The 15,724-nt window shown below is 46.8% G+C and overlaps 1 protein-coding gene across 1 annotated transcript in view; it reads left to right on the top strand.

Annotated features, from left to right (window-relative positions):
- Window positions 1-280: 280 nt before the first annotated feature.
- Window positions 281-15,724, top strand: part of LOC146042469 (C-Jun-amino-terminal kinase-interacting protein 3-like) — a 113,491-nt gene continuing 98,047 nt past the window's right edge. Inside the window, exon 1 of the mRNA XM_083162461.1 lies at window positions 281-1,266. Coding sequence (XP_083018587.1) covers window positions 958-1,266 — 309 coding nt within the window. The 5' untranslated portion in view covers window positions 281-957. The remainder of the gene's footprint in view (window positions 1,267-15,724) is intronic.

Raw genomic sequence — 15,724 nt, 5'->3', positions numbered from 1 at the left:
TCCACACTGTGATCTCATGCTGTGCCTATTCCTGGTGCACAACAGCTGCACGGTCGGGTCCTCCTGAGCCAACTCACATTCACATAAAGGTTACCAGGAGGCGGGCACCCCGGCCCCAGTGCCATTCTCATCACTCAGGTGCCCCAGTGCCAGGTTACTACTTTCCCCCTGTCACGTGACGAGCCGGTCACATGACCGTCCCGGCACAAGGTAGCCGTTCTCGCCTCCTCCTCCTCCCCCGCACCTCTAGCAGAGAGAGAGAGAGAGAGACTGCAGATATCAGGAAGCAGCAGCCTGCAGCAACCTGGTGCCGCAGACTATTGGCTGTAGCCTTCACCCTCCAGCACGCTGATTGCTCACCGGTGCTGTCACTCAGGCGGCAAGCCCGTCCCCCTCCTTCCTTTCCTCCTTACACCCTCCCTAATCATACAGCAGGCATGTAATTTACACCCCAGTGTCTCCTGTAACAGTGGCAGCTGCCTGTCTGCACCAGGGCTGAGGATCATAAGGGAAGGTGCCTGTCATGGACAGGGAAACAAGGAGGGATGGCAGATGCCCCTGACTGCTGTATGCTGGCAGCAAACTTTGGCTGTAGCTGGAGACTGACATTTCTGTATATTGTATTCCTATTAGGATATTTGCTGACATAGCAGAAGTACTTGGGAGGAAGCTTGCTTGGTGACAGGGCAGTCCTGTGACAGGGACAAGCCACTTGCATAGGTGGAGTGTGCACCTGAGTGTCAGTGTGAGTGACGTGTCTGCTGGATGTACTTATACAGACTTGCACAAGTTCAGGGTACGGACAAGCTCTCACCTGTGTTCCTCATTCCGCACCATGGGAGGCAGCAGCGATCTCAGGCTCAATAGACTATTAGCCAGGACTGGGAATGATGTGTGCTAGGACGGTCAACCATTCCCTCCGCCAGGTGTGATCTTCCTTGCCCGGGTACTTTAAGTATGGATGACAAACTGGAGGAAATTTTTGGGGATGAGGTGGAGATTGGGAATGAACTGGAGGCCTACGATGAGATGGTCACGGCCATGGCTGGCAATATCTATTCTGAACTAGATAAATTGGTAGGAGCTTTTGGTCAGGAGGCGGTGACCGGCCTGATGCCCTTAATGGTCTCTGTACTGGAAAGCCTGGCAACCACGTGCGCCTGCGCTCGGGAGCGAGAGGACCAACTGGAAATGGTGAACGAAGATAAGCAGAGGCTACTTATCCAGTATGAGAGGGAGCGGGATGGGCGTAAACGTGCGGAAGAGGTAAGAGCACTTACCACCTACCTAAATGCCCCACTTATCCCATAAGTATCCGATCTCTTTATCACTTGTATCTGAGTATACATGCCTGAAACAATTGTAAGAAACCTCTATCCATTCCCAAATCAATTGTAAGAAACCTCTATCCATTCCCAAATCAATTGTAAGAAACCTCTATCCATTCCCAAATCAATTGTAAGAAACCTCTATCCATGCAAGTATGCTTTTGAAAGAGCTAACTTTTGCTGATAAGGTTTCTTTTTATTGTTGATTCAAGTCTCTGAACTGCTTCGGAACATCATTAAACTTATTCAGAACATTAAAATATCTAACTTCAAAGGCTCGAAGGTTGCTATTCCCAGTAGATGTGTATGTGTACAGTAATAGTGGTCCAGAGGATCTTATGTTCTGACCTTTAGCTATATACTGTACTATATGGCTTCTGAGTTTTGAGGAAACTGAAATATCATTCTGCTGTTTTTTGTGAAAATAAAGCTTTTAAAAAGTCACATGCTCTGCACTATTTGAGCTATGCAGCTTTGATGGAGAGTGCATGTAGCTCAGCAGCGGGTCTTGTGGTACATAATATGCAGGAAGGACCTGCTATTTGCACTGTAAAGTTAGTGGTATAGAAGTTCTTTTTGTATTGACCTGGGTGCAGGGTGCTTGGTATCAGACATTTCTAAAAGCTGTAGATATTGTGTTTCTGTGCTAATGTGTGGAAAGGTGATGTACCAAGGCAGAAGCTATCTAATCCTATATACATTATCCACTTTTTCTTGCCTCCTGGTCCTTTAGGTGCTTGGAGCACAACCACCTAAGGCAGTTTCAGCGATGATGTTTAGGTAACACTATTGTGGTATTGCTGGCAGATGGGTGACTGTACCTAGAGTTTCCCTTTAAAGCAGAAATATGTTGTACAGTACAAGTCAGAATCATTTCTTTGTGATCTCATAGGTGGTAGATTTATTAAGCTCTGTGAAGTGATAAACTGTTTTTTATCACCGGCCAATCGGCTCCTACCTGTGAAGTTACAGGCTTAGTTTGAAAAATGACAGGTAGGAGCTGATTGGCCGGTGATAAAAAAACAGACACTTTATCACTTCACCGAGCTTAATAAATCTACCCCTCAATCACTTAAAATATTAAACACAGATCACTTTGCATGTATGGCCCTGGGGGCGAGGGCGGTGGGCGGCCCCTCACGTTGCTATCGCCCCCAGAGATGAACCGTCTATCCTGCTAGATTGCGGGTTTTGCCTATAAACAATAGGCAAAACACAGCACCACACAGATCGTGTGGATCTGTGATCTGTGTGGAGCCGCGTTTTGACCCGAATCTGGTCAAAAGCCACCAAGCGGTTCAATTTTTAAGGATATCTATGATTGAGCACAAGTGAATTATTAGTACCTCAGTAAATTTGATATTACCATATGTGCTCAGCCTAAAGCTGGCCATACATCTAGAGATTTATTGTCAGATCTGGCTTGTTGGAACAAAAATCTGGTAATGAATGAGCGCAAATGACTGACCATTTGCTTGAAAATTCTGGAAAATTGGCAAAAACTGTCAGTCAGATAATACCGGATTTTTGTTCCAACCAGCTAGATCTGACAATAATGGGGGTATTCAACCCCCCGCCACTATTTACGATTGGGGTAATAGCGGCTGGGCCCTATTCAATCCTGTCTTCCCCGACAGCATTGAACAGGCATCTCGGCAGAATGGGCCCGACTTTACAAGCAGTCAGGCTCGTTCTGGAGAGAACTGCTGGGAATTGTCGAGCTCCCAGCCGCAGCTCAACGATTTACGGTCGTGTCTCGTGGCCACACCCCCTTTTCAGCGCTCGGCAGGCGGGACGTTGAATCCCGCCTGCTGAGCTGCAGTCGAGCCGGCGAGAACAGGACCGGGCCAGCCTGACAGTCGTGACCCGGGATTGAATATCCCCCTAAATCTGCAGATGTATGGCCAGCTTGAAACTTTGACTGTCATGCTGGCCATACAGTAGGCTTTCATCCAGCTAATTTGTTTGGTTGGACTGAAAATGTGGTACTGTAGGGGAGCAAATGACCATAAGAAATTTGCTCACAAACACAGAAAAATGTACAAAAACATTCAGTCAGATTGTTTAAATTGAACAGATTCCACAAAAGAACCTCATCTGAGCGGCAGTTTTTCAAATGACTGAATTACAAATGACATTTCCTCCCATCCAGTGCCAGAATTTTATTGCATCCAACCAACTACTGTAGTTGGATTAAGTCTGGTCTAGTGAATGGCCAGCATTAGGGTGCAGTGCACTGGAATTTGGGAACCACTATTGTGACATTATATTACTGCACTCTTATCATTGTGTGTGTGTGTTGTTGTTGTTGTTTTGTTTTTTGAGGGGGGGTGTAAACTTTTGAACATTCCTTTTTATTGTTAAACCTGAAAGTGTATCTCATGCCCTTTTACACTGCAATCCTGGGTTGAGCCCAGTCCATTGGACATTGGTTTTAAGCTGAGCCGCAGCAGATTGAAACCCGTTCGCATCGCAGGCTAGAACCGGGATATAACCATGACTTCTCCTGGGCTGGCGCTTGGAGATGATGTCATCTCCAAGTGCTGGGGATCTGGCTCTCCATAGGATCTGGGTCACACTGCCTTGTAACCCTAGTCTTCCCAGGTCACTGAACCCAAGCTAACCCTTTTACACCAAGCCGTGACCCAGGTTAACCCTGCAGAAACCCATGTATCACACAGTTGATCAGCAAACATTTCTCCTTTTCCGAAGCTACATCCTAATTAACTAGAAGCTGAATACAACTCACATGGGATTTTGGATCATTTTTCCCAATGAGAACCATTCATAAGGCAATTTAGGATACACAGGGTGAATTCTTCATGGATTATAGACTTCTCTTTCATCACTTTTTTTTTTCTCCACTTGAACAGTTTCACCCCAAAGGTATATGTCTCATGTGATCGGCAAAGACGTTAATGACGCCTTTCTGATACGTCTGCACATATTAAACCATGCACATAACTTTAAACGACGGTTAAGGGTGATTGCATTTCAGTTATGATAAATGTTATAATCTGGGTCAGTGAGGCTGCTGTCTCATTAGTATTTTCTACATAAGTCTATTCATTGGTAACAACTGTCTGCATTCTGCAAAGCTTGTGTTATTTATTAGATAGGGAGAATGTGGGGCTCAAATTAAAAAAAAGTACAGTATTCAGTAGAACTGTCGAACTTTCACTAGGGAACGTGGGTGCGTTTCAAGATTAAGGGGTGATATATCATACCTTCTAAAGAGGATAGGTGAAGAAGCTAACTATCGCAACCAAAGACCTTCCACCTATCATTTTAGAGAATGTACTTGATAACTGACTGATTGTCATCTGTCCTAGGGATGGCCATCGACCATCGATGATTTAAAATCATCGATGGTCTGTGGCTGATGTCGAATACTTTTGCCATCGATGTGGGAGTACCAGATGGTTTCCCTACATCGATGGCAAAGGAGAAGCGATGTTTCCTTTTTTTTTTCCTAGGTGCCGGGACACAGAGCATAGCTCCGCCCCCGACACCCGGAAGTCCCGTCCCTTGTGTTCTGATTGGCCCACAGGCCATTCAAGTCAAATATAATGGATGACCATCAAATAGTTTGCCACTATCGATGGCTGGGTGCAGAATTGCCATCGATGGCCATCCCTAATCTGTCCCAATTTACTCTGGTTCTTCTAGCACACTCTGTACTGTATCCCAGTACGGAGATACAGAACAGACTGTACTAGCAGCACCAGGGCACGGAGCGGCACCCCAGGAAGGATAGAGGAACTACACAGGTTGTGACTGGGGCAGAGTGCTAGAATGAACACTATTCTTTATGATTATTTTACAACATTGGGGTTAATCCAATTATGTGCGAGTTGCCACTGTCGCAGCGTTTCGATTCCAGCAATGGTGCCCGAACTTGCAGCCCCATATCTCTGACCCAATTCTCAAAAAAATTCTCACAGCCCTATGGGGTAGCAAACACTTTAGTGTGAGTTCAGGCTGCCACACTAACTTGTGGGTGTGAGAAGCTGGCACATAATTGGAGTCTGGGATGACTGTATGCAACTTTTATTACATATATTTATTTGTTATTCATCCTCCTGTACTTGGCAGACTTTTGTATTTATTTAATTTTTACATTGTTTTATTTGTGTTGCCCTTCTGTGTTGCATAGCTCTGCCAAGGCTATGTGTATTCGACACATTTGTATAAATAGTCCAGCTTTGTGTCATATCCAAGGACAATGGTAATAAACACTTCTGTCTGATACAAAGATGTTTCTGAGAACAAAATGTGTATAAGTAATGTTTGTACCGCTTTCAGGGTCGCATCGGGACTTTGAAACTGTTCAGTCCCGGTGCGACCCTGCATGTGCGGTCTGTTCAGATCGCATCAGCGAACCGCCAATACTGCCGGTTCGCTGATGTCATGTGGGAGTGCGTCGGAGCATCATCTGGGGTGGGGGAGGAGGCAGCGTTTAGAGCTGTGCTGCTCCAAGTGCTGCCTCCTCCATAGTGTGAACGGGAAATGGGGCGATTAACCCGTTCACACTGCACGGCAAAGAACCGGTAAGAAACCTTCTTTTTATCTGGTTCGTATTGCCGTGTTGCAACCAGTTAGCAGTAACCGGTAGCCCCTTTCATTTCGCACCAATTACCAGGTCGAACCGGTAATTAGGTGCGATGCCGTATTAGTAGTGCTCAACGCTCAGCAAGGTCGCTCAGCACACAGTGATGTGTCAGCGCTGTGTGCTAAGCGATCTGTCAGGGCCAGTGTTCTCCGCTGAGAACACTGGCCCTGCCCGGCAATTAACTAGATTTATTCAGCATGCTGGATATTATTTGCCTGGCGATATCGCTGCACGGGGCTGTGCATTGCTATGGCCCCTACACACAGAGCGATGTAAGCGAGCTCACTAGAAAATGCCCCTACATCGCTCTGTGTGTAGGGGCCATAGCAATAGCGATGCACTGTGATATTGCCTGGTGATTTAAAATCCAGTATGCTGGATAAATCTATAATCGCCGGGCAGGGCCAGTGTTCTCACTAGAAAACACTGGCCCTGGTAGATCACACAGCAATGCTGTGTGCTGAGCGATCTATCATCGCTCAGCAAATCTCCCCATGTGTAGGCCCCATTGAAAAATGCCCTGAAATCACCCCTTGTGTGGGCCCCGTGAGTGTCATTATATAATATATTAACCATTACATTGCTCTGCGGAGAAACTCCTTTAATCAGTGATGCAAGTACAGTATAATGAAAATATCTATTTCTGGAAATCCCCCAAGGACCAATGTAGCGAAACAGCTAAAGCTGCAGTATGTGAGGTGGAGCCGCGAATGGAACAATCGGCTTCTTATTGATGTAAACGGTCATACATAACTGCTCACAGTGCAATAAGCAGCCCACTCCTGGTCTAGATACTATATTTAACGTCGAAAGCGGCAGGGTCCTCCTAACGCACCTGATATTAACAAACACTGTGCAACGCTCATGAAAACATTTATAGATTCCTAAGGGAGTTCTTCTGATTTCAGTTCCTCATTTAAGGGCTTAACGAGTGGAAAATGTATATATTCATTTTGAGTAACTTCCTCTTGGTGTGTTATACCCAACATCCCACTCGAAAGTATACCTAGACATAGTCCTTCTGATGTATTTGCATGTTTCTGGATTTAAAGACTAATCCTGTTAGAACAGGTACATATAAATTGCTGTTTGCCTGTATTCTATACACAAAACCCATTTTGTAGACTTCAGGCTGTTGCTGGGTGAGTGTATATTAATAAATTATGTAGGTGGGGATACCAGCCTATAAGCTTAGAACATAGGGGCAGATGCATCAAGCCTAAAGTGATAAAGTGGACGGTGATAACGCACCAGCCAATCAACTCGTAACTGCCATTTTTCAAACAGCTGATTGGCTGGTGCGTTATCACATTCTCTCTATCACTCTACCAGGCTTAAAACATCTGCCCCATCAGGTGCAATTCTATATTGTACTTTATAATATCTTTCAATTCTATGTTACTAGTTTTCTTAACAGAATGCTTAGTCCGTTTCGTATTGTTTGCCAGATAAGTGTGAGCAGTTTTCATTAGTGTTCATTCTAGCACCCGCTAACTTTGAAAACCCATCCAGTTCCTCTTCCCTGCCTGGGGTGTCATTGTCTGCTGTAGTGTTTCTAGCACAGTGTGGTCTGTATATCAGCAGTGATATGCTAACCAGACCTGTGCTAGAAACACCACAGCAGACAGCGACACCCCAGGCAGGGAACAGGAACTGCACGGGTTTTCAAAGATAGCGGGTGCTAGAATGAACACTAGTAATGTATATCAATAGTCTTTCAGAGGGATCAGAAAGAGTTTACTACTTATGTATGTAAGTTATCGCCTATTTATAACATGAAAACCTTCATTTTTACTATGTAGTTTTATGGACAGTGTAGGTGAACTCTGTTTTAGATCATTGTGTGCATGCGTTTTACATGGCATATAAAGAGGTCATGTCACTAAAACTGTGACTAAATGATTAAACATTGTACACGATAAAGATCATTGTTATTGTTATTTTTCTGAATATCTAGCGTGTACGCACTATGGCCCTTTTTCTGGTTGCGAATGCCTTCGCATGGGGACCGATGCTGGTGCTGTGCGCGTGTGCATACGCTGGGTGCACGCACCAAGGTCAGCGGGCAGGGGGGTGGAGAGGGGCGTGGGGCAGCAGCCAGCTCCGTTAGCATATGGAGGCCATGACGCGTGGGGCGGGTAGCTGATATCACCGGATGTCAGCTGCCCGCCCATTTCCTTCCCAGCGTACACGCATATGTACACGACTTGAAAGTCACTTTTATATGCGTGCACCTTCCACATCTTTCGATGGTCGCACACCCATGCGAGCGATTCGCCCTTGCGAATGGGTGGCTCCAGCCATCATAACAGTAATGTCTGCGCTAGCGGCTGTCGGAGTGCAAAATAATTTAAACCCCCCCCCCCCCCATAAAGGCGAGGAGCAGTGGAAGCCATTAGTCATTATTAGCCAAATTAAGCTTGTTAGTGCCTAATTAATCATTAGGGGAGTTTCCCAGGGGTTCCAAGTTGTGACATTTTTACTATATCTATCCTATCTATCTATCTATCTATCTATCGCAGGCCACTGAACCCAAACCTGGGAAGTATGGGAGCTGTCTGCACCCCATTCTTAGGAATGGCGAGTGCGGTGGTACATGTATCTATCTATCTATATATCTATCTATTCAATTGAGAGAACACTGGCAATGACTATATTTATACTGCATACAGTATAAATGTAGTCAGGTTATAGTGTCGCGCGGGACCGCACATCGCTGTCACCGGGGGCCACACACACCGACCAATTGCTTAGAAATGGGGCTGTAATCGCCCAGTGTGTATGGCCCATAAATCTAAAGTACATCTAAAGTGTAGTTAGCCAATATTGGATAGTCATAATCGAATCGAACCTGATAATTGGAAACAAAAGTACTTTGTTTTGGAATGGATTGAGTTTATCAATTAAATAGTGTTGGTAAAGAAATGAGAAACTAGTGGTGTGTACACACGGTGAGATATGCCGTGCTATGCGAGTCTCATCTCATTGCACAGCATGTATGTAATGGCACAATTTTGACTATATAGTGCAGATCTGCACTATATAGTCAAGGCAGCCAAGACTATCTGCCTTGCGATACGTGAATGTGCATCGGGATCGCAAGCAGATCGCAAGGGTTGAAACCCTTGCGATCTGCTTGCGATGCCGACACGATGTTGACTATATCATCAACATTGGAAGGCATATCTCACCGTGTGTACACACGGTACTCTTTACCTAGCACGGCGCCCACGATTTTGATCGTGGGCATCGCAGGTAAAAAAAATCGCGGGCATTGAATGCACTAAAAATCGGGTGCGACGCGACCGATGCGATGCCCGCGATTTCCCATAGGGAACAATGTTAAATGTCTCAATTGACCAGATTTTTCTGTTCAATGCCTCAATTGACCCGATTTTTCCATAGGAAACAATGTTAAATGGCCCACAGAGGCCAAATAGCCACCCTGAAGTGTGAAATGGCCCCCACAATTGTTAACGCCACCCCACGATCAACGTGAACCCGAAGCGTGGCGAGCGGCGGCGGTACGCGTCCTACGACCTTTTCATACCCCCACTATCCACGTCGGTGTGGAGTTGAGAATAGAATAGTGTGGCGAGCGGACGCGGATACCTTCACAGGTAAACGCGTCCCTTCGCGGGCTTCACAGGTATCCGCGTCCCCTCGCGGGGCTCGCCACACTATTCTATTCTCAACTCCACGCCGACGTGGATAGTGGGGGTATGAAAAGGTCGTAGGACGCGTACCGCCGCCCCTCGCGGGCTCGCAGCCCTCGCCACGCTTCGGGTTCACGTTGATCGTGGGGTGGCGTTAACAATTGTGGGGGCCAATTCACACTTCAGGGTGCCTATTTGGCCTCTGTGGCCCATTTAACATTGTTTCCTATGGAAAAATCGGGTCAATTGAGGCATTGAACAGGAAAATCGGGTCAATTGAGACATTTAACATTGTTCCCTATGGGAAATCGCGGGCGTCGCGTCGAACCCGATTTTTTAGTGCATTCAATGCCCGCGATGGCCGCCGTGCTAAGTAAAGAGTACCGTACACACTATTAGAGGTATTTCTAATGTTCTAAAAATATGTGTATTACAATGTAGCATAAGTATACAAACAATAAATCATACAAACCTAACCTACAAGAGTGGATGGGGAGGGGGACTGAACAGATTCATTCTCTGGTGTCCACTTAAAAGTTCAATTGGGATATGTGCTTGTTCATCTGCCTACTTGGTGTTGAAAAGTCTAAGTTGGGGATCTACAGTACATGTTCTTGGGATGTTGGGTCCACTCCATAAAGTCTGGGGTGGGACGATAGGTTCTTCAGCAAATGCCTTACTCTTGGATCCACTATTCTGAGTAAGAGGCTAAGTGGGTCTCTGCAGTATGTTTAGGTATAGAGTCCATATTTGGTAGTCATTTTCTTTTTAATGTTTCTGTTTCTATTGCACACGGAGCAAGAAGTACAATAAAACAATGTATTATTAACATTGAAAAACAAAGTACAATGTGCTATAATTGTGGGATCTGAGTCATTGATTAGAATCACTGCCACATCATGACACAATGCTTCAGCTTCTAGTTTTGAACGATCGCCATCAGCAGTTTCTGCTTCCTGATTTCTCCTTTTCACCGGTGTCTCTTGAACTTCTGGATTGCTCAGTTGGAGGCCAGTTCATCTAATCTTTCCCGTTTCCTCATGTGGTGTAAGCGTTTCTCAACGCACTGTAAGTCAGGTCTTACACACACGCACACATTGCAGATAATGGGCAATTGTAAAGTGAGCAAGAAGCATAGTTCCACATGCTGGGCCTTCCCACCTTGCTGGGGTTAGGCTGCATTTATGGACCAAATATCTGGAGGTTTTCTAGATCATTTGAAATTACCTTTCCTACAAAGTCTTTTAAAAGCAGATGCTCTAGGGCAGCGGCTGCAATCCTCACCACCATTTATTCCTGCCGCCCAGGAGATTGGCAGCAGCATGTGTTGATTTGCAACAAAATTATTGATGTCTTTTCATCAAGTTGCACTTATATCCCCAACCGCAGCTGATACTGTACAGTGTTTGCGAAAACCACCCAAAAAAGTGGGTCCCGGGGACCCTTCACTTCTAAAAATTGGGGTCCTACCGGACCTTTTCTGGGTCCCAACGAAATAAAATCTCCTCTCCCCTTCTCCCTAGCATGGCACATGTGGGTCAGGGGGGGGGGGGGGGAGTATCAATTGGCCCACTTGCATAAAGGTATATATATACTAGAAACTATCTAAACCTGAAAACAGGGACAGTGCGCGCGGTAAAAAATTATGGCATGTTTTTTTGGGGGAAGTGGTGTTGTCACATAGTAGTACACATTACAGCACGAACCGTAATGCCCAGTACACATTACAGCACACCCCGTAATGCCCAGTACACATTACAGCACACACCGTACTGCCCAGTACACATTACAGCACACACCGTAATGCCCAGTACACACCGTAATGCCCAGTACACATTACAGCACACACTGTAATGCCCAGTACACATTACAGCACACACTGTAATGCCCAGTACACATTACAGCACACACTGTAATGCCCAGTACACATTACAGCACACACTGTTATGACCAGTACACATTACAGCACACACTGTTATGACCAGTACACATTACAGCACACACTGTTATGACCAGTACACATTACAGCACACACCGTAATGCCCAGTACACATTACAGCACACACCGTAATGCCCAGTACACACCGTAATGCCCAGTACACATTACAGCACACACCGTAATGCCCAGTACACACCGTAATGCCCAGTACACATTACAGCACACACTGTAATGCCCAGTACACATTACAGCACACACTGTTATGACCAGTACACATTACAGCACACACTGTTATGACCAGTACACATTACAGCACACACTGTTATGACCAGTACACATTACAGCACACACCGTAATGCCCAGTACACATTACAGCACACACCGTAATGCCCAGTACACATTACAGCACACACCGTAATGCCCAGTACACACCGTAATGCCCAGTACACATTACAGCACACACCGTAATGCCCAGTACACACCGTAATGCCCAGTACACATTACAGCACACACCGTAATGCCCAGTACACACCGTAATGCCCAGTACACATCACAGCACACACCGTTATGACCAGTACACATTACAGCACACACCGTTATGACCAGTACACATTACAGCACACACCGCTATGACCAGTACACATTATAGCACACACCGTAATACCCAGTACACATTACAGCACACACCGTTATGCCCAGTACACATTACAGCACACACCACAATGCCCAGTACACATTACAGCACACACCGTTATGCCCAGTACACATTACAGCACACACCACAATGCCCAGTACACATTACAGCACACACCACAATGCCCAGTACACATTACAGCACACACCGTTATGCCCAGTACACATTACAGCACACACCGTAATGCCCAGTACACATTACAGCACACACCGTTATGCCCAGTACACATTACAGCACACACCACAATGCCCAGTACACATTACAGCACACACCGTAATACCCAATACACATTACAGCACACACCGTAATGCCCAATACACATTACAGCACACACCGTAATGCCCAGTACACATTACAGCACACACTGTAATGCCCAGTATATATTATAGCACATAAGTGCTGCTTACCTACATGCTTGTTGCTAGGGGTTATATGCTCCTTGCAGGGGTCACATGCTGGGGGGGATGGGGGCATTTTATGCTGGTTGCCACAGGGGAGGGGGCGTTTTATGCTGGTTGCCATGAGGCGGGCGGGGGCATATTCGGTTCATTGCCACAGTGGAGGGGGGGGCATTTTTTGGTTGTTGCCACGGGTAGGGGGGTGGGTGTGTCGTTGCCCAAGGGCTGGAAAACATGCCGACATGCTGCTCAGCAGAGTAGGTGAGCGGGGTATCAGTGCAGCGGGGGACTGGATGTGGCTGGAATAGCTGACACGCTGCTCTGAGTTGCTTTAGCCACATCCAGTCCCCCGCCACCCTGACAGCGCGCTCATCTACTCTGCGGAGAGCGGCTGTTACAGCCGCATCCCATCCTGTTCTCCCCCCTCTCAGCAGCGGAATGAACTTACATGGCGGGTGGAGGCCGAAGGACGCAGAGTTACTTTGTAACGGTAACCTGCTCTCATGCAGGGTGCGTGGCTTTAGGGTGCGCAGCGACAGCAAACTGTAAAACCTACAGTGATTGGCTGCCGGCGGCCACTAATCAGTGATTTGGGTCCCGGCGGCCGCTGCAGTCACAGTGATTGACTCGCAGCGGCGGCTGACAGGTTTAGTACAGCGCGTCCTCGGGGACCCCTTTAGTTTTAAAAACTGAGTCCCCGGGGACCGTTTTGGGGTAAAATACGCGCTATATCGCGTTTTTGCGAACCCTGCTGTACAATAGTGAATAGCTGACAAGCTCATTTGGTGACTGAAGAGACTAAGGACCTTATTCAGGTTCATTCGCTCCCCCACGTGTTGGCACGTGGGAGTGATGTTTAGCGACTGCGCATGCCGATAAGCATTTATGCGCATGTCCAGCCGCTTGGTGCGAGCGGGCACGGCGAATTGCTTGCTCGCCATCCCATTCGCACCTAGCAGTGCGGGTGTGGGGCGGTGGCAACGAGCTGCACCCATGGGAACTCCCAGAGTTTTCATGGGTGTTACCGTGAAAAAGCTGGGCATGCCCCCCTCTTCCTATACAAGGTAGCCGCAAATCTAAGACACCAGAGAGTGTCTTAGATTTGCGTGCATCTTAGAAATCATTAGTTAGTCGCCGACCATCAAATGATTTCCTCCTCGGACGCAAGCTGAAATTTCACAGCTTTGCATGTGAACCTGAATAACCTCCTAACTTTGTGAAGATATGCAGCTAAACCCAGAAGGCATTGTTATTAAGGGCCGGAATCGGACCTGCTCGCTGGACTGCGAGTGTTCGCAGCCCAGCAAGCAGATAGGAATAGGGGGTTAGCTAGCGCTCAGTTACCTAGTAAGCGAAGGGGCTGCAAAGTATTGAGCTGTCCAAGCTCACAAGAATTCTGTAAAGGAGATGGGGTATACAATGCGCTCGCCTCCTAACAAAACTTCTGTGGGTGCACAGAAAATTGCTATTAGTGGTGTATACCAGTGATATCAATACCCAGGTGTGGTGCAAAAGATGGTAATCATAATGAAGGGTCTGAGAGGTATTGTGAAAGCACGGTTGCTTTATTGAATAAGCAATATGCAATGTGAGTCCAGGTCCCACTGGTGTGGGTACTTAGTCACTGAAGGGGAGGGCAGAGGGATAGCAGCACGGGGAATGAGGGTTTGTGCTGGTCTGTAACTGTGCGGGGTATGAGGGTCCGCAACTGCAGACGGGAGGGAAAGTCGAAGTGTGAAGAAAAAGTGGCACAGGGGGTGGTGCGAGGGGCTGGCGTCCCGTCCCCCCGCAGTGCACCTCTCACCTGTGTCTGTGTGGTCGTCACGGACGGTCCCGCGGCGTTCCTGTGAGTATCCTAGCCGGAGCACTGACAGCGTGTGAGCTGTGCTGTGTGCCGGGCTCTGGTGTGATGACGTGTGCGCAGCTTCTGGGTCCCGGCGCCTGGTTGCCAGGGCAACCCCGGCCGCGTTCAACTACGTCCTGGTGCAAGCTCTACTCCCAGCCGGGAGGAGACTTGTAGGTGGCGGATGTCTGAATGCGAATGCGAATGTCCAACGCGTTTCAACCGCTGTGCGGTCTTCTTCCTTGAAGAAGACCGCACAGCGGTTGAAACGCGTTGGACATTCGCATTCGCATTCAGACATCCGCCACCTACAAGTCTCCTCCCGAAAAAAAACGCGTTGGACATTCGCATTCGCATTCAGACATCCGCCACCTACAAGTCTCCTCCCGAAAAACACAATCACTCTCTAATGAACAAAACCATGTGGACTGCAGGTGGGGCAGATGTAACATGCGCAGAGAGAGTTAGATATGGGTGTTATATTGTTTCTGTGCAGGGTAAATACTGGCTGCTTTATTTTTACACTGCAATATAGATATCAATTTGAAGCACAAACCCCACCCAAATCTAACTCTCTCTGCACATGTTACATCAGCCCCACCTGTATTGCACATGGTTTTGTCCATTAAAGAGTGAATTTGCTTTTTCGAGTGAACCAGAATAACCCCCCAAAACTACTTTCATTCTCTCTTTCCCTTTCTCTCTCTCTCTCCCCCCCCCCAACTCACTCAGTTGCTTGGGGGCCCCCACTATCATTAATCTGGCCCTGGTATGTCTCAGGACAAGTATAGTTATAAATAGGTGAGTGGTACCGGATTTATTTTACTTTAGGTTGTACAGTATTCCCTTTATAATACACAACGTACAATTCGGAACAAGGCAAGTTGCTTGTATGAATAACTTAAGATGCCCATACACGCACCGATTTTGCTGTGCGTTTTGTGCTAAATAGCATTGCATGTGATCAAAAGACAGTACAAAAAGTATGTGCAGTACATACGGTACTTTTTGTACTGTGCGATGAGATGCCGTGGGAAAATCGGTGCGTGTATGGGCACCTTTGGTTTTGCCCTCACTCACGGTCTACTTGGAACACTTTCACAATGAGTCATGTGGCTCAAATAACATCACATCTCCAAATTACAGGTTATATTTGGTAGTATCATTCCTATAAAATTGTAGTAAACGTCTCGTGATATTACACTTGTTTTTTTTGTAATCAGGTCATAAAATTACTGCTTTAATGTAAGGTGG

This window comes from Crinia signifera, chromosome 19 (genome assembly GCF_055691185.1).
Source record: "Crinia signifera chromosome 19, ASM5569118v1, whole genome shotgun sequence".
NCBI classification, from domain to species: Eukaryota; Metazoa; Chordata; class Amphibia; order Anura; family Myobatrachidae; genus Crinia; species Crinia signifera.
Note: the sequence above shows the minus strand (reverse complement) of the source record. Positions and strands in the feature narration are given on the sequence as shown.